Source organism: Polypterus senegalus, chromosome 8, assembly GCF_016835505.1.
Source record: "Polypterus senegalus isolate Bchr_013 chromosome 8, ASM1683550v1, whole genome shotgun sequence".
In the NCBI taxonomy this organism is placed as follows: domain Eukaryota; kingdom Metazoa; phylum Chordata; class Cladistia; order Polypteriformes; family Polypteridae; genus Polypterus; species Polypterus senegalus.
The window spans coordinates 96,655,062-96,674,776 of NC_053161.1; the positions used below are offsets into that span (position 1 = coordinate 96,655,062).

The 19,715-nt window shown below is 38.1% G+C and overlaps 1 protein-coding gene across 1 annotated transcript in view; it reads right to left on the reverse strand.

The window, feature by feature from the left end:
• Nucleotides 1-19,715, reverse strand: part of sema3e (sema domain, immunoglobulin domain (Ig), short basic domain, secreted, (semaphorin) 3E) — a 162,714-nt gene that overhangs the window by 83,668 nt on the left and 59,331 nt on the right. The window contains exons 2-3 of the mRNA XM_039761469.1: nt 4,147-4,307; nt 1,934-1,993 (exon numbers count right to left, since the gene is read on the reverse strand). Coding sequence (XP_039617403.1) covers nt 1,934-1,993; nt 4,147-4,307 — 221 coding nt within the window. The remainder of the gene's footprint in view (nt 1-1,933; nt 1,994-4,146; nt 4,308-19,715) is intronic.

Consider the following 19,715-nt stretch of genomic DNA (forward strand, 5'->3'; position numbering starts at 1 on the left):
TACCTAGACCCTACAGAGGTTGCACAGATAGTCGAACTTCTCCAGGATAGCACATCAATACATGCTATTGCCAGAAAGTTTGCTGTGTCTTCAGAACAGTCTCCAGGGCATGGAGGAGATTCCAGGAGACAGTTAGTTGCTCTAAGAGAGCTGGACAGGGCCGTGGAAGGTCCTTAACCCATCAGCAGGACTGGTATCTGCTCCTTTGAGCAAGAAGGAACAGGATGAGCACTGCCAGAGCCCTACAAAGTTATCTCCAGCAGGCCACTGGTATGAATGTCTCTGACCAAACAATCAGAAACAGATTTCATGAGGGTGGTCTGAGGACCCGACATCCTCGAGTGGGCCCTGTGCTCACTGCCCGACACCATGGAGCGCGATTGGCATTTGCCATAGAATACTAGAATTAGCAGGTCCTCCACTGGCGCCCTATGCTTTTCACAGATGAGAGCAGATTCACCCTGAGCACATGTGACAAATGTGAAAGGGTCTGGAGAAGCCACGAACAATGTTATGCTGCCTATAACATCGTTCATCATGACCAGTTTGGTGGAAGGTCAGTGATAATCTGGGGGGGCATATCCATGGAGGGTCGTGCAAGACCTCTGCAGGCTAAGCAACAGCACCTTGTCTGCTATTAGATGAAATCCTTGGACCCATTGTCCAGCCCTCTGTAGATTGATAATTTTCATTTCTATCAATGATGTGGCACCCTTTCGTTCCTAACACATTACCCAGTGCATATCAGTATAGATATCCAGCATGATTTTTTTCAAAGTGTTCATTTAAATTTTTTGAGCAGTTTATATATATATATATCTTTTGAGACCCTCCCCAACTGTGCTGCATGTTGAAACATGATTGACACAACTGTGAAGTGTTGCTTGCCCATTGCAGAGCCAACTGCAACTTTGCACCACCACTGAAGCAACTGTAAGTTCACAGCCTCCCTGCATGACATGTCTGTCACCCAATGGGTGATGTGTGGAACATTATAACCCAAAAACTGACCTGACCCATTCACTGCTTGTTTGCTTTGTCTGTTTGTACTGAAGTGGTATCTCATGTTTGAATAAATACCCTTACAGTTCCTGTTTTGATTGGAATAAAGTTGGTTCTCTTGAAGTTGGTTTTCTTCCTTTGAACTCAACAGTGCAAGACAGTGACTCAAGTGTCACAAAAATATATATATATATATATATATATATATATATATATATATATATACTGTATATATATTAAATGGCAAGGGACCTTGTATGTGGCTGTAATATGCGTCACTGTATTGTGTGCCTTTAATTTTCTCTCTCAGTAATACTGGTTTGTGTTTCCGTAAAATGCTTGTAATTTTCTCTGACAGTAATACAGTGGAACCTCGGTTTAAGACCATAATTCGTTCCAAAAGTGTGGTTGTAACTCGATTTGGTCGTGAAGTGAAGTAATTTCCCCCATAGGATTGAATGTAAATACAATTAATCCGTTCCAGACCGTATGAACTGTATGTAAATATATATTTAAGTTTTTAAGCACAAATATAGTTAATTATACCATCGCGCGCGAAAGAGAGACACACACACTCTGTGTGTGCGTGTCTGTCTCGTGTGTGTGTGTGTGTGTGTGTGTGTGTCTCTCACGCACGCACCTGTGTGTGTGTCTCTCTCTGCACAGGGAATGCACAGGAAGAGACTGGACACGTGCCGTGTGGCCCCGTGCGGCCCTGTGCATGCGCACACACACGGACACCTGGACGCACACAGGGGTTTTGTTAAAGAGGATATATGTATGCACACACAATTTCACTGTGAGTAAAAATGAAAATTCAACACCATATTCACACAATATCTCAAGAAGTTTTTGTCACTTAGCATTAAATTATTATATTCAATATGAGTATATAATGCTTAGACTTTATTTTGGGGAAATATATATTTACCGTGTTTTTGCCTTTCATGTGACATTGTTGTATCTGTTCAGTTGTGCTTGGCCAGTATACCTGCAAGGAAACAAATAAGAGATATCCTTTTTATTAAATAGTAGCTTTAAGAATGGACATAGTATATCATTATGGGACAATAATTTACAAACAGTGTAGTTTTTTCAACAAATAAAACAAAACTTTTGATATTGGAATATTGTGTGAAATGGATTATAACTGAATCCAGCTTTGTACTGAATTTAGGAAATCCTTAATGTTAATTTTATATCTTTATGTTGTTTCACACAAGTATTACAGGAATGTCTTCTAGGTTTTGAACAGGCAGGCACTACTTCGAGAGGAAGGGAAACACAACAAGTACCACTCTCTCTTTCTCTCTCTCACAGAGATGAGGTTCATTGTGAGGAAGATGTCTGATGTCACTTCCTTCTACAAACTTGAAGCTGTTTCCTTTTCTCCTTGGAAGCTACTGTATTTAACCATTGATGAACCTGGAAATTGACATTCATTTCAAACCAGTGACTGATGATGACAGAACTCTGACCTCAGCAGCTCCTTAAAAAAAGTTAGTCACACCATGCCAGTCCTAACATTGATTTTAATTCTTTCATGTTTTTATAGCTGCCTGTAAAGAGGGCCATGATTTGAATCCCAAAACTTCACGTTGTTTGCTGTGCTTCGTTTCTCAATATATAAGAATAATTGTACTGTGAATAATAAATGTAATAGAATGTTTAAGAATGAATTAAAAATTGGGTGCTTTTACATGGAAGTTGTGAACACTTTGTATGCCAGCATATTTACTTTTATTTTCTAGTTATTTGGTGTTTAATTAAATGTAATTTTTATTTGTCAAATCTTCACCTTTTTTAGCTTTTGAAGATTTATTTAATAAGTCACATGTCAAAGAATTAACCAGGTACTCAAATGATTTAGGCTGTTCCCAAATTATGATACAAATACAGCCTTTCTAAAAAAAGCTTTTTTGAGTAAATGAGAATTTTCAGTTGTTATTTTAGGCCTATTTGCAGAGGTGCACCATAAAGTCAAAATTAAAGACATTTAAATATATGGTTACTGTACATTTTCAGAATTGCCAGGTACATGAAAAGAGACTCTGTGTGATGCTGTCCAGATGTACGTCTTAGCTGCACATTTTCAATAAATGTTTACCATTAGCAAAAATCTTTAAACCTTTAATTTGCGTCCTGTGATCTCCTGTGTTTATCAAATGCGTAATTCAATGAAATTAGATCCAAATCCTAAGAAAAAAGTATAATCTAAAAACCATAAACAGGTTTTCCCAAAGTATTCCCTAAAGTGAAAATAAAGCCACATTCAAACCTGATAAGACAAAATAGTGGTTACTTATCTCTTTGAAAAGATTGACTTAGTTCTAATTAAATAACAATTTTAATGGAGAATTATGGAGAACTACTTAAGTAAATCTTATTTTAACATGAAACGTAGTAAGTGCATGTAATTAGTAAAGTATGCACTGATACTAAAGAACCATTAAGCTAAATGCAACAAAATGTTCAAAACTCTCCTTCTAACCTATATAGCCATTAGTCCACACCCCTTGTTGGTCTGCCATCATTACACACAACCAAACAGCAAAAACACAGAAATGCCCTGACGTAGGCCTCCTCACATCACCAAAAGCCCATTTTAAAAGGTTAGATGAGTGCACATTCAGCACCGTAGCTCTTGTTTCGTGGACTGTTATGAGTTCCATTTGTGGGCTCATATAAATCTCGCTTAAAGACTAATCTCTTCTCTCATGCCTTTGGGCCATTAGACTGTAACTGTATTCATATTCCATTTGTCTGTAACAACTGTACTAATCCTAATATCATTGTGCTGTCATCTCAGACTGTTAATCTACTCCAATGTACTATTTGCTGGTTTTTACTTATGTACACCTAAAATGAGCTAAAATGACCTATGTAACAAATGCCTACATGATTGAAGTGTGTGTATGCTTTACTTAACATACAACAGTAGTAACAACAAGAAAACGAAAAGCAAGATGTGGGGAGCTTAGTATAATTTCCTTGCAATACTGAAAAATTGCAGTTACTGAGAAATTGAGCATTTATATTAATTAGTTGGCTTTTGTAGATTGAATAATACTAATATACAGTATAGTACAAAACAGACTCAAAACATAACCAGAAATAAAAAGCACAATTTGTAAATTTTCATACCTCTTTGTATTCATCATTAATTTTTTCCAAGTTCAAAGAATACATAACATCACGACCTCCAACAAACAACCTTTCTTGATACTCGTCTAGAAGCATTGTTTTTAGATCCAAAAAGCCACGGGGTCCATAAAATACAGTGGTTCGATTTAATTCCCATAACTCTGTTTGAAAAAGAGAAAAATAATGACAATTAACTCTAATAAATAAGAATGTTATACTTAACACAAACACACACCCATCAGAGTGGGTTTCTAAAAAAATATTGACCATATATGTACAGAGGAACATGTTATGCAGTTACATCACAACGCCTGGACCCCAGCACAACTCTCTTGCAGAGTATGTCAGTTCTCCCTGTGTTGTCTTCGATTTCATTTGAGAATTTTGGTTTTTTACCAATGGAATGATATGCTTCTAGGTTGATTACCCTTTCATAGATAGATAGATAGACAGACAGACTATGGTCTGAACGCACACTAGAATGACTAAAAAGGAAGAAAAATTTTAAAAGAAAGAAAAGATAACTTCCGACTTGGCTGTCACAGTGAGGCATTATGCAGGTGTATTGCCATTGGTATAAAGGAGTTCCAGTAGCCCACAAACTGGGGTCTGTTTGATAAATATTACATTTTCCTGGAGTAGAAACAATGCAGGATGCTTTCCACAGCACACGCAGCTATGAAAGAGGTCACAGAACATTGATGGAAACAGTGTTTCTAAAACTGTAATCTGTAACAGTTTAGTATATCTAGAGTAAGTAAGATGTTTATAAGAACATGGTCAGCGTATGGTGACATATTGTGGAAAGGATGCATCATGCACATTAAATGCAAACCACAGCTATTATGTGTTATAGATATATTGCATCCAAGCCAGGGACACCACATACCTTGGTGGTGCCTACCTAGTCACACTGTAAGGCGCAGGTTTTCTGCACTTACCGCTATGGACTTTTTTCTTTCACTTTGGAACATATCAGCCCCTAGCCCTGTCCTGCAACATCTCATCTTGTTGAGACACATTGAGTCATGAAACATACAAGTGCCACACATGCACGTCTGTGGATTATCCAGGATCTTCTGAGGTATGTACTATGACCCCAAGTCGAGAGGGGGTGCTGGCATTAACCTTATCCTCTTTTATTCCCTTCAAAAGGCAGAGAAGATGTCCAGTGGGGACAATTGCCTCTGCCTACCCCTTCCAATCCATCTGCTAAATATCCCGGTTTCTGGAAGAAGGCATCACTTGTTATGAGAACGCACCCCAGAACAGAGCTCCATCCCACAGTGACAGTAACAGGTCTTTGTTAGCCAAGAAAGGTTCCTGAGACAAGATCCCTGATATTCATTTGTTTTGAAGCCATCAAGCAAACTCTCTGTTTATTCTTATGTCTCGATTAAACGGGGACAACTGAGTTGGCACCCCAACATTTCAACATGTGGAGCTGCAATTCTTTCCATCGACCACTCCAGGTTACAGATGAACACACAAGAAGCACACCAGGAAGTAGTTTTTCAATACATTTTAATATTTGTAACAGATGGGTGAAATGATAGAGTAATTGCTTGCACTCAAATTCATATATCAGTAAGAAATGTGGAAAAGTAAAATGAAATATTTTGACCTGGTATCATCTTAAAAAAAGGATACCTGAACAAAATAAAAAACTAAGACAAAACTCTTCTGCATTGAATTTTTTAAAATTACTGTAAAATTTGAAGTAGTAATTTACAGTAAATTGGAAGAGAATATCACAAAGGCAAAGACTCAAGTCAATTTCATTCAGTTTTGCTGCTGAGGCCTGCTGATACAGAAGTTATGATTTTACAGTGGCATATTTAGATTTCATTGGTTTCACATGAAATGCAACCATTTTTAATGCAATACCCAAACAAACATGCACACATAAAACTAGATTACATTTTTTGTAATGTGATCTACTATATTGTGAGGTGTGTGCAACAGTTTTAAAGTTAAATGGTCTCAGATAATTCATGATTTTAAAGAGAGGCAGCGCAAGATGTTCAGGGTGTGAGGGTGAGAAGGAAACTGCAGGACCTCTTCAGCTCTCAGACCTGCACTGACAATGTGAACAATCAGATGACTCTTTTATAAGCAGAAGTATATTTTTTACCAGTTCTAAATATTGATCAATTGAAGTCCAAGTGATGAAGTCAGTCTTTGCAGTAAAACATTAAATGTTTACTGATCTAATTACTAAATTGTAAATCTTTTCTCAGCAATGTTTGTGGTGTTTTTATAATGGGGCACATTTTGAGCTAATTAAAATAGCATGTCAGGCATTCATAAAACAGCATTTTGGCTTGGTTTATGTATGTTAAAAACCTTTTTGACCTTTCCTGTGTTGTCCTGTGTACTATACACAAGTTAAAACCATGTACTGTAACAAGCAGATTGTAAAAATCAGTGCATTGAAAGGTATGTTAGTAAACTTTCAATAAGTCCAAGTTTGAACATCTGTGGTAAGTTACACATTTATAGGACTGTGACGTGTAAACAGAAGACATGCTGGAGTTCTTATTACATGAATGAACCTGCACAATTTTATGTCAGTTTGAAAAATGCAAACTTTATAAAGTGGAACACACATCTTCTGCCTGCTACAGCCAATGAAGAATAGGCAGACCACACATTAATGTGTTTATGTTTTGATAATAAAAATGCAGTAAGCACTACTTTGCTACCTTCCACTACTGAAATATAAAATTTACACAAAATCTTTACATGTTTTATTAATTCATTTAGGAATATTATACTGTAGAAAATTGTGATTAAGACTTATAAAAGTAGGAATACAGTGCTGATTCAAGAGTGTGGTGGTAGTGTAGAAAAGTAGGGAATGCTTTCCCTTTGTGAGGGAAGGCCAGAACATTGCCCAAATGGGATGCCCTCATCAGTGGGTTGGGGGGACAGCATGCATGGGACAGTATCTCCCCCAGAGTACAAGAGGGCAGTCACCCAGGGTTTTGGCAGTGCCCCAGATTCCCACAGGGCATCATCAAAGCAGGATTCCTTGACTCAACCCTGTTGGGTTCTGTGAGCCTCTCTTTGTTGGGCTCCCACCACAGCTTCGGGACACCGAAAGTGCTGCTGGATGTAACATAAAAGGAGCTGCCTGTCACAACTCCAGGAGCCAAAGTCGGGAAGAGGAGAACAATGATTGCTTATAGAGGTGAAGGCAAAGAAAGAAAGAAAGACAGAAAAGTCAACATATAAAGAGCATTGGTGTGTGCTTTATTAGCCGTATTCTGGTTGTGGTGTGGGAAATACTTGTCGAAGAGTTTCCCATTAATAAATCCTCTTGTTTGTTGAGACGTGTGTTCAAGCCTGCTTGTGTCGAGAGGTTGGGGAGCTGGAGAGACCCACTGATGTCCACCTCCATCAAGGTGTAGTGTACCTCCACTACACCTTGTGCTTCTTTGTAAAATACCCAATTCATCACTGCAGGCAACTTGATGCTTGTTGATGCTTGACTCACTGGATGGAGATCAGGGTGGTATTCTATGCACGTCACTTAAATCATCCACAATCAGAAGCCTTATCTTGGATCAGCTAATGGCAGTTAAGTTCATTTGATTATGTTGGTTCTTCAGACGCACCTGAGGATTAGATTAGCATAGCTGGATTCGATCATCTAAGATGACTATGTTCTTTTGCTGCTTGAAAAACCCATATATATCAAAACTAGAAAACATGATCGGCAAGTCACTTATTGGTGGATAGAGATGGCTAAAGAAGCAGTGCCCATTTTTTCCCAGGCTGAGCAAGACATTTTACTGGAGCAGTATGATGAATTCAAGGAATTAATATGTGCAAAAGGAAACACTGCAAAAGTTGCCAAAAACTCAAAAAAAAAAAAAAAATAGCTGGCAAAAAGTAGCAGGCAAATTAAATGTTTATTTCTTTTAGGACCCCCTCCCCCCCAACGGGACGGCATGCCGAAGCGCGCTTGCCACGTCTGTGGAGGACTGCTTGTCCATTGCCGAGGCAACCACCGGTTCGCTGCACAGCAGCAGAGTGCCGTGAAAACAACTATGAGCTGATCAAAATTGCACTATATGCGGCTGTTACTGATGGGTGATGCAAGGGACGTTTTAAATGCAGGGAACAGTATAATTTGCCACTGACCTGGCCCCGACTATGCCCGTTTGCTGTGTCTCTGTATAGAAGAGTGGTAGCTCCCGCTGCAATAAATAACCAAGCTGTTCTAGCTAGTTTTGCAAAGTACTGAGACTCAGCCTCATGTTTTGGTGTGCAAGACAGTGAATCACACGTCATAATTTATATACAACATTAAATTTCCACAGGGTTACATCATTAATTATTATTTATTCATTATAATGCAGATCAAATAAAAGTACAGTCAGGACCTGGGAAAAGGTTAAAGTGAAGTACAATAATATGCTTCAAATTGGCAAATCTTACATATCACAGTATAAACAGTTTCAAGAACTTTATTTTTTTTTATATATTATTACATTATATTATTCCTTTAAAAGCTAATAAGAAGAAGGCTGTCCTCCTGTTGCAGACCTCACCCGTGTTGAAGAGTTGGCTCTCCAGCAAAATATCCATCTCCCTGTTTCTGAGGGCATTGAAGGGTAAAGCTCTTCCTCAGAGCCAGTTTTATGATGCAGCAGTGGTCACTTCATTGCGGATAAAGGACCAGCATTGCACATATTTGTTCTTTGTGTGTACCATAGGTGTGTTTTCAGAGGCCTTGTGGTTTAATTTTCATATATATACCTTTTTGATGGGTCAGTTGCAGGGAATTTCATACTTCCATCTGTGTCTGATGTGGCATGAGGCTGAGGGTGGTACCCAGCCAGGAAGCCCGAGGGGACCGGAGGAGGGCTGGTGCCTCCTCCCGACCATGAGGGGGCGACCGCCCTGGTTTTGTTGGTGACCTCGGGTAGGGGGCTTGGAAGCCCAACCCTGTAGGGGCCCATGGCAACCGCCAGACGGACGCCTGAGGAACCCTGGAGCCCAGCACTTCCGCCACACCAGGAAGTACTGGGGGGAAGAAGACAGGAGATACCCGGAGGGCACTTCCGACACACAGGGGCGTGTCCAAGGAGGAGTGCCGGGAAACACCTGGAGCCCATCCGGGGTGGAATAAAAGGGGCCGACTCCCTGCATTCGAGAGCGGAAGTCGGGTGGAAGAAGGACGGAGCTAGAGAGAGGACTGGAGGTGGCCAGAAAGGCATTTGGTGACTGTGAGGCCTCGACTTTGGGGAATCGGTGCTGGAGGCACTGGGGTGTGCACTGAACAAACTGTAAATATTGTACATAGTGTAGTGTGAATAAACATGTGTGCTGGGTGAACTAATGATGCCCGCCTGTCTGTGTCCAGGTCCCGTTCCACATTGAGCAATGAGAGGTTGACCCATATGATGTGTTGGGCAAGGAAACAGTGTCTAACTACTTGTCAGGAGAAGAGATAAGTATGTAAAAAATTAATATTTAATAATTTATAAACCCTACTGTAAGCATTCCAGTACCAATAGTGATATAACTGTTGTGCACATGCCTCTTCTGGTATACAGTCCACATCGGAAAAGGGGAGATGGGGAGGTTAGTAGTGATGTCTTAATGAAGCTATTTGAACCATTTGTTGTATTTTATGAACACGTGACATGGCAAAAGGGTTCAAAGTTCTATACTGTGAGCTTTTTCCTGACACCACCAGAGGGTTAGTACATATTACTGCAGAGGCAAGAGGCACCTTCTTCTTCTTTCGGCTGCTCCCTTTAGGGGTTGCCACAGCGAATCATCTTGCTCCATATCTTCCTGTCCTCTACATCTTGCTCTGTCACACCCATCATCTGCACATCCGCTCTCACCACATCCATAAACCTTCTCTTAGGCCTTTCTCTTTTCCTCTTCCCTGGCAGCTCTATCCTTAACATCCTTTTCCCAATATATGCAAAAGGCACCATGTAGACAAAAACTAAAAGGCATTTGTATTTGATTTTTATGTACAGAAAAATGTGTGTGCTTTGTATAAAGAATATCTTCAACAGAAAATGACATACAGAAAATTTGAAATAAGAAAAATGCAGCAGGACATGGAACTGGATTAACTGAGGAAAACCAAAATAAAGCTGCAGATATATCTACTTTAGAAACAAATGGTAAAGAATTAATCTCCCTCTCTCTCATACACATTGTGTGTACTTCTCAATCATTCTCTCCCCCTTACAGCTTGAAAGGAAGAACAGAGTCTTGTTGAACAGTTGTGTTGTCATTAAAATACTGGGCCATTAGATAGATAGATAGATAGATAGATAGATAGATAGATAGATAGATAGATAGATAGATAGATAGATAGATAGATAGATAGATAGATAGATACTTTATTATTCTGTCTCTGGCAGCTCTGCCACTGGGTTGGTCGAGGTGCAGTGGCTCAAGGTCATCATTGGGCTGTGCCACCAACTCAGGGGCCCTTTCTTTTCTGATGGTGGCTATGTTGTGTAAAATAGACCATGCAACAATTATGTGACATGCTCTGTCGGATGCATCCTTCAGCCTTTTTAGACATTGAAATCTCTCCTTTAAGTGGCCAAAAGTCATTTCTATTTGTGTCCTTGTCCTAGACAGAGCTGCATTTGTGGGCCTGGGTTGGGGATGGAGAATGGGGTCATTAAAAACTGCCTGCAGACATAGCTTCTGTCTCCAACCAGGATCCCATCATGATGACCTACGTAAAATGTAACAATTTTGAGTAACATAAATGCTTCACCATAATTTCTAAATATGTATGGGTATTACTCTGTTCAAGTGTCCAATTCAGGTGTGACACCCTAAAAATTCTGAAGTCATGAACTGACCTTGATCATCTAGCCTCCATGCTTGAAATGATGCAAGATACAGTACAGATCATCTCAATGTATTCACAGCATGTATGTTAGACAAATATATTCACTATGTCAACAGGCCTATTGGTTATTTTCAGCTGTAATGTCATAGCTGTAATGTACATTATCTGTACAGTAATACTGTGGAAGCCTATTCTATTCACGTAATCCCCTTCATTTGCACCTGATGGGGCCTTGATTTTGATTAGAGTACAGTCTAATGCTCCAATCACAATAGGGAATCCTGGTAAATGAGAATTAGTCTGATTTTAAATTTGTTTAAAGAAACATAGACTTTTGCCTCATTACCTGCAATGGTATAAAAGACCCCTTTAATTGTCTGCACACGCAGGTGTCCAGGAAAAAGAATAAAAACTCTGAGGATGTGTTTCAGGGCCAAGAAGACTTTGCGAATCACCTGACATACAATGCAGATTTTCTGCATCATCCACTGTACAAAAAAGTGCTGCCTGCAAAAAACCTCAGAGCAATGCACACAGACTGCATAGTAGTTTCCTCTCAGCTGAAGTGATATCTCTCAAAAAGCTGATCTTCCGGAGAGGCAAAAAGATGTTGACGATCTGGGAAAACTCTCTCACCTTGAAATTCTATTCTTATTATCTACACACCAATTGTAATCTATGAATGGCAAGGCCATGGCTGAATGGATTTCCATGCATGAAAAGTAGTTAAGTGTGCGATGCATGAAAACTAGTTAAGTGTGCAAGCTCCTTGTTTACATAGAACAAACCTGTTCCTAAGCAGGTTTGAGGTTTATGATTTGTTGCTATAATAATACATCCAATAAGAGTTTTCAAGAACCAAGAGATCTAGGATCTTGCTAAATCGTCAACAATTTAATCCTGCTAAACTGGTAATCAATCCACGTACGGAGAATATCCCTAAGGTGACTGGAGTTTGTCATTATACATACAGTAAATATTTAGAATAGCTTTCACTTCTATGAACTACTTTCAATTTGAAACCTTTGCATTTTCTGTTAACATAAGATTTTTAAATCTGGTAAGTCTAAGATAGGGCATGATGGTCGTTGCGTAGCCCATCAAAATTTGGTGCAATGCTAAATATGGGATAAATTTAGAATTGACCGCTAATGTAACATTATGCCTTTGCCATGATGGAAGTAAAACTGGACTTACCAAAATCCTGCACAGGCACGGACAGAATTTGCAATTTTCACACAGGCCTTGGCAAAAAATCCATATCATGGTGTAATTAAAAATTTCTTATAGTTTCAATAGATACTAGTATAACATATTTGTATATATTGATCCACAAACACCTTAACCAGCATCTATCAATAGTGGTATGGTGCATTGGAACTTTGGGAATAAAAGACTTAAACTGCAGCAATTACAAGACCCTCTTCTCTGCTACAATCCATTAACCTGGTTGTATAGTCGCTGGTGAGCCTCGGCAGGGATTCTGGCTTGGATCTCCTTATGTAGGTGGGGTAAATGAGTGCAGATGATGTTGACTCTGGTCCCCAGAAGACAGCTGTGTGGTGAAGTCTGGATCATTAATTTGCAGGCAGTGGTCACATTAGATAAGAGCACACCAAAAGTAACAGAGGAGACTGTAGTTATGAGGAAGCAGCAATAGAAGATAAAAACAAGTGGCAGTGACTGCAAGGATGGAGACAAATGGTTTCGATCAGGAATAATCCACGGTCAATTCTGGAGTCACCTTCCAACAACTTGGTCAGAGTGCTAGTCCATTCCTCCATTTTACATCATGGGATCATTGAAGCACTTTTAAGAGTAACATTTTTTTATACAAATAAGAAATACATTATTGATTGATGGATGGTATACGTGCTGTTAAAATGCTTATTAAGCCACTGCTACTCAAATATATTTAATACCAAACCTCTCAACTTATTCTTTCTCATTTACTCACAGACACCAATGCCTTGAAAAACCAGAACAAGACATGGCTTTTTCCTATCCCCTTTCTGACAGCTATAACCATGCATAGAGTACATTTTCAAATCCATTTAAAGGGTAAGTTTGGTATTTTTTAAAGTTGTATTTTTTCACAATCATGGTATTTATCAATTTGCCAAATGAAATTATGCTCTAAAGTGAAGCATATTTTATACTTTTTTAAAAATAACTAGCCTGACCTTGCCTTATATAATGGAGCTAATGGTAAAGGAGTCATATTATTAAGTAAACTTACTGTACTTCTATCAAACCAAAAATATTATTGTGTATTGATTTGCATCTTGATGTTGGCTATTTTTTTCAAAACAGTATATACTCTATTTACATCATTTTAAGAAAAATACATGAAATAAACCACTGTTGTAACATCTGCCTGTTTTAAAAGGAGAATGGCTCGGCACATTAATCCACCGCTCATCTTTCTCCACTGCATTTTTAGGGCTATGATCAAGACTTTGGAAAGTCATTGCCAAACAGAATTACTGACATTGCGTGCTGATGCCCAAATGTGAATTGCTCTCTCTGTTCTGCAGACAACTATGCAATAATACCTGAAAAAGTCAAATTTACATTTGCTTATATTCTTTAACTACACCAAAGCTTATTTCATCATTTTGCAAAAATATTCCCTGCTGCTGCAGAACTGATAATACACATGTATGCTTCAGTGAGAAAGAATATTGTAATGACCCAGGTTGCCAGAGATACAGAATGGAATACTTTAGGCCAACTGTGGGTAAGGTGGCCCTAAAAAGGAATTTCAGGCTTATTCAGTGGCTGCTCCCACCTGGCCTCTTCCAGATGTTCGGTGGAGAAAGATGTTCCCAGCTGCTTCCTCCTTTGCCACTCAAGCACACCAGACATCTCCATTTCACACCACTCATAACAGAGGTAAGGCGACTATGCCCCTTTTTACCCCAAGTCCTTGCTGGCAGCTACACAACATGGTTGATGAACTTTAGGATACAGGAGACATGTCCGAAGTATTGTCTAAGTGCTTTGTCTGCATGTGCCCCCAAGGGAATTAAAAAGTCAATAACTGGTCTGTAGCAATTCAATCTTTATTTTTCTTATCATGTGTTCACCATGAAAACTGTGATATGCAGGTGACTTGGTTCTTTCAAAAATCTGAGGCTTTATTAAAAATATAATGCAATGTAATCAGCTCATTTCAGATTTATTTCTATTTAGTGAATAAAGATCTGATCATTGTCTGAGTGGAGTTGCATAATCTTGTGTACATTCCATCCATTATCCAACCTGCTATATCCAAACTACAGGATCATAGGGGTCTGCTGGAGCCAATCCCAGCCAACACAGGACGCAAGGCAGGAAACAAACCCCGGGCAGGGCGCCAGCCCACCGCAGGATGTGTACATTAGAAAACCTAAATTACTGCTTACTTTACTGATAATGAAATGGTGGGGTTAGTAATTCTCTAGATAGATGATCTGAAAACAGTTAATAAATGGGAACTTGGTCTTCACTCCAGAAATGTTGGTTAGCTTTGTGACTGCAAAAAAATAATAACAAAAAAAAACAAAAACTTTTGAAGGTTTAAGTTTTAGTTACCTGACCAAATATTTGCAAAATGATCTTCTAGGCAATTTGAGAGCTGGCCTATTAGTTACTACTTTTTTAAAGTCCACGCTGATGACTCACATTTTTAGCCTGGCTTTTTTGAAAGCAATGCTGCTGAACTAGTCGTCTAGAAGTAGGGTCACCTTTCTTAGCTCTTTTTTTCTTGACCTTATGGTATTAATGTATTTTTCCCCATTTCCCTGGGTACCTTAATGCCATCATTCCATTTCATAAGCAATCACGATGAAGTCAAGATATAGAATGTGCAAAGACAAATGAATTGTGCAGCTAATCTCCAGAGAGGCAAGCCGATGATTAAGGTCATTCGTAAAGAATCTTATCTTTTTGGTTTTTGTCTGCATGAAAGGTGGCCAGAGCAACCTTTATGAGCCCCTAGAGATTGATTTATTTTCTTCTATTTTTTCCTCAGATCTCTGTTTCTTTTTTCATGTTTTCTGTTATTTTTTTTTTATTCGTTCTTTTCTACAAAGTTAAACAAAGTATGTGTTTGGTGCTATGCATGTGTGTTTTTCATTATGTAAAGCTTTGTACAGTAAAGTGTCTGCAACCACGGGAATAACCTAGGGTGTGCTGAATTCAAAGGGTGAGGCAAGACCATGCTCATTTACATGATGAACGACAAAATCCTCCAATATTGAAGTCTGCACATAATTGAACTCCAAGCGGAATTTCTTCTCTAGTCAAAGCAGTCTGCGGAACTCCACTTTACCTCTTCTTTGTTCTTTATAACTAACTAAAGGCATTTTTAAAAATGTGGCAATATACCTGCTTTGAAAAATAAAAAGACTCCAGCTGAAAAGAAGAAAATCAATAAAACCAATTTAGAAGAGGCACACAGAGCCAATTTAGAAAAGGCACTCTTTACTTTGACATTGTCCACACTGCAGATGTATTCATATTGATTTATTCTGTAAGATATTTCAGGGTTTCTATTGAAGTGCAAGAACATAGTTAAAAAAAGCTGAAAACGCTGACTGTTCAACATTTGGAGCTTTAATGCAGTAATTAAGCAAGTCAGAATTCAGAGGCAGAGTTTCTAGTCAGACAAAACAGAGAAATCTTAACCCAGGCAATGGAAAAATCCCAATTTACTAAAGTGTCTTGCTAGGGGTACATGCCAGTGTGGTACGTTTCAGACTAAGGACACGTGATCTGCAGTAAGCACATAAGGACAAGAAGTGCTGCAAGGCTGACACAGTCTGTCGTTGCACTGAGTGTGTCAAATTGTAAAAGTGTTTCATATGTTTGGCCTCAATGTAAAGCTACTAGAAAGCAATTTAGAAATTGTTCCCTGGTAGTATGACATGTTGCTTTGATGCTGAGGGACATCTGGTGGAGTCTGTCTCCGTACACAAGCCCAATTGTATGCTTTCCTGTACATGGGACATGTGGAAATGGTAGTACTGACCTTGATGATTCTGATATATAGAGTATCTTAAGTTCACATCCGATCAAAGGAGTAACCTGGTACTGGTTAAATGGAATCAATGTACCTGGACTAAATGAGTTGATAACTGTGAGAAAATAAACAACACGACAAATGAGAGAAGAGTGATGGCTAGAGTTAGAAAGGGAGTGACAAAAATAGGAAAAGGAAGAGAGTCAATGGGGTGACAGAATTAGGGAGTTACCCTCTCTGTTTGTGAACACAAAACCTGTTCAGTCTGGCTTGGGCAGGATAAGTAAGTGTTTTGTTACCCTCACTTTAGTATCACAAAGTATTTCTGTGTATAACATTTTAAAGCCATGTTAGTTTTGATAGGAGAATGATGTTATTCTTTTTCACAACTGATTATGAGGTACTTTGCCACATTTATCAAAAAGAACAGCACTTATCTTTTGGCTTTGGTGCAGAAAAGGAAAATGTAATATTTCAAACATCAAAGGGTAACTAAATATTATCACTTCATAAATCTGGAAGAACATCAAGACATAACCAATCATTTACAGTTGACTGTAGGAAATATAATCTTATAGTTTTAGAATGATTACATCAGGAGTAATTTTTAAACTAAGGATCTAGCAGTAAGTGCCAGGTGATGTCTACTGTCAGGCAGGTTATGAATTATGTACTACCAATGCATGACATAGTTTTAAACAAAATGTGTATGCTGGTGGCTAAGAACTTCGGATTCAGTCTTTAAAGCTTCAGTACATTGGTAATTTAGCCAAGTGTTTATTTGGAATTTTTTGTTTTTTATGTATGTTGTTGGCGAACTTCCCCAAAATCAGCCATGTTTAATTTATAATGTTCTTTCCCTTCTTGTGAGGTATTATTTATTACAGCACACAGTGCAAGACATTGTGTGAACAGTGAAGGGGTAAGATGTGGTTTCTCTTTCTCTGTCTCTTTATATTTTTGATTTAACTAGAATATATATATTTTTATATATATATATATATATACAAGACATGACATTAAATATCTGTGGTAGTGTTTTCAAGACTGCATAGTTATTACTTGGAAGGTAGGCACTTATTGCTGTTGCAAAATGCAGTCTGAGCATCTATGGCACATTGCAATGACATAACATCCATTTTCTCTATGGTTTCCATTTTAATATTTTGTTTGAATATGAAAATATTTCATTTGAATTTTTATTTCTGTATGAGTTAAGGAGGTTTCTGTTTTCTTTTGTGACCCAACTGTTTCTTTTTGCTTCATAAAAGGTGTGTTATTAAGTGTGATAAAATAAATTAAGTAGGTCTTTTTAGTAGACATTCATGTAAATAATTGCATTACAATGTGCATGTCATGTAAAACAGACAGAATGTCTGAAGAGTCCGGGAGTTAGACAGGAGTCTTTTTTCCTGTAGGATACCCAGGTTTATTTTATTTCATACAAAGGAATAAAGAATCTGACCCAGTCTGACTGATGTTTGCCTTTCATTATTACAACAAACACACTGCAGAGGGCAAACAGAAAGTAGTCTTCTACATTAAGAGATTTAGTCTCATATGATCGTGGTCTAATCCATAATGTTAGTTGCTATCTTTGCATTAGATTATTCAGTGTCTTCAACTTCATGGATTCTGATATGAAGAAATAAAAAACACAAACTGGATTAAGTGAGCTTGAGAAGGTTACATTATGGTATGTAATTAATAATATTGACTGTATTGTCTTGTGTGTCTTAATGTAACTGAATTAATATTGAATGACTCAATTATTGAAACCACAGCATACATTTTTAAGAAAATTCAGTATTTTTGTTATTTTCATATTACTATAGTAAGTACTTTATTACATTTATATTTTTGAGATTACACAAATCTGAGAATTATGTGCCTATGTAAAGTTTGTGTGCACTCCTCAAATTTGCAGATGTTATTCAAAAACTGAATTGGGAGTCTAAACCTGTAGTGCCCGCACACTCAGGGGGTGCAAGATGGTGTTTCAGGGGGGTGCGACAAAGATGAAGGCTGCACAAGTGAGATGCTTTTACCAACTTTATTATGGTGCAATCAGTGTCTTGAAATGTGTTGTCATTTGTAGGTCATTTATTAGTTAGTGCTCCTGTTCTATAATATAAAAACAATCAAGACCTCCATGCAAAATTGTCACCTGTTAATGAGCCACAGAAATGTGTATTATTGCGGGTTCCTTGCAGCAGGCGGGGCATTTGTAAAGGCAAATAATTTTTTAATTTAGAGAATGGAATTTGGAATTTGCAGTCATCTGTAGAGAAAGACAAATTCTAGCATTGATTTCTGTACAAACCCTGATTGTGAATGATGACTGATTTTGAGGTTTTGATTGACATTTTTGCCAGGGGGGACAGACTGAATCAATGCTCATCCCTGCTGCATGTACTCAGCTGCAGTGCAGGTATTATTGGGGGACAAAGCTCATCAACTGTGTTTTATTGCTTAGCGGCGAACAGCCACCCATTGCTTCATGGGGGTCTCTAATTCTCCAATCCCCTCAATCGTTGATTACGTGTCATTTCTTTGTGCCTTTAGATGCTTCACGAGACAACCCAAGTGTCAAAGCTTCATGGGGGATACAGTTACAAGTTTACTGAGATTTATAAAAGTAATTTGCTCAATTTATATTTAAATTGTTTGCACTGAGTTACGAAGCTTACTTTTTTAGTTCAATTTGTTTACCCAAAGTAAACTGTTTGTGGTAAATTTGACTTCTTCATTTTCAAATGTGATATTACTTCAAGTTACGAACATAAATCAAACATTTTCCAGAGATTCATAGAGCAGGTTGGGAACCACTGGTCTAAATTGGCCCTGAAAAGTGACTGTAAATGTGTTCTGTAATGAACTGATGTCTCATTCAAGGTCTGAATGCGCTGTCCTCCCTAATGCTGAACGCTGTAGCAACTTTCATAAAATGACTGGCTGGATTTATATTGTCCTTACTTTTCCTAATAATAACATCACAAGGTTTATCATTTAAATTGCTTATACAATAAGTTAGGTATTCTTGATGTTAAAGTTATTTTTCAAAGTTATTGCATACTGTCATCTACTGCAGCCCCCAGCTTGGTTAATTTATTATTTTTAGAAAAAAATGTGTTTAATAAATTTTAAGTTGCTGCTTTAAGATTTGGACTATTGCCCATCAGACTCATTCAGAACATGTTTAGAGAGAGGCTTTGTGTTCAATTAGTACAATTTAATTTAAAAGAAAAAAGAATCTGTGAAAAATGACAGCTTGCCACAACTATGAAACATAATTTTAAGTTCAAAACTCAGAGATGTATTTTACAAATTCACTGCATTCCAATTTACTGCTGCTATCTTAAAGTCAGGTTTTTTCCTCTGGCTTGTATTTATTTTCTGGTTTTGTTAAGTCAAAAATCCAGTAATTAACAAAAGCACAGAAACACAAGGGAACTCACCACACCATGAACGCATTCAATGAACCAAAAGAGACTGGGAATTTTCCTTAGCTTTTATATTGATGAGGAGAGTTCCTTGTGGTGATCGGCAGGTAACCCTGCCTCTCTGGACACTACTCCCAAAACATAAGGAACATAGTGGGTAGATATTTTTAAACCAAATAATGAACAAAGTTAACATAAACCATGGACAAAATAAACATAAATGATACATATGTACCTCAGTCATGGGGGGAGCCCTTGCTGAAACACACCACAAACT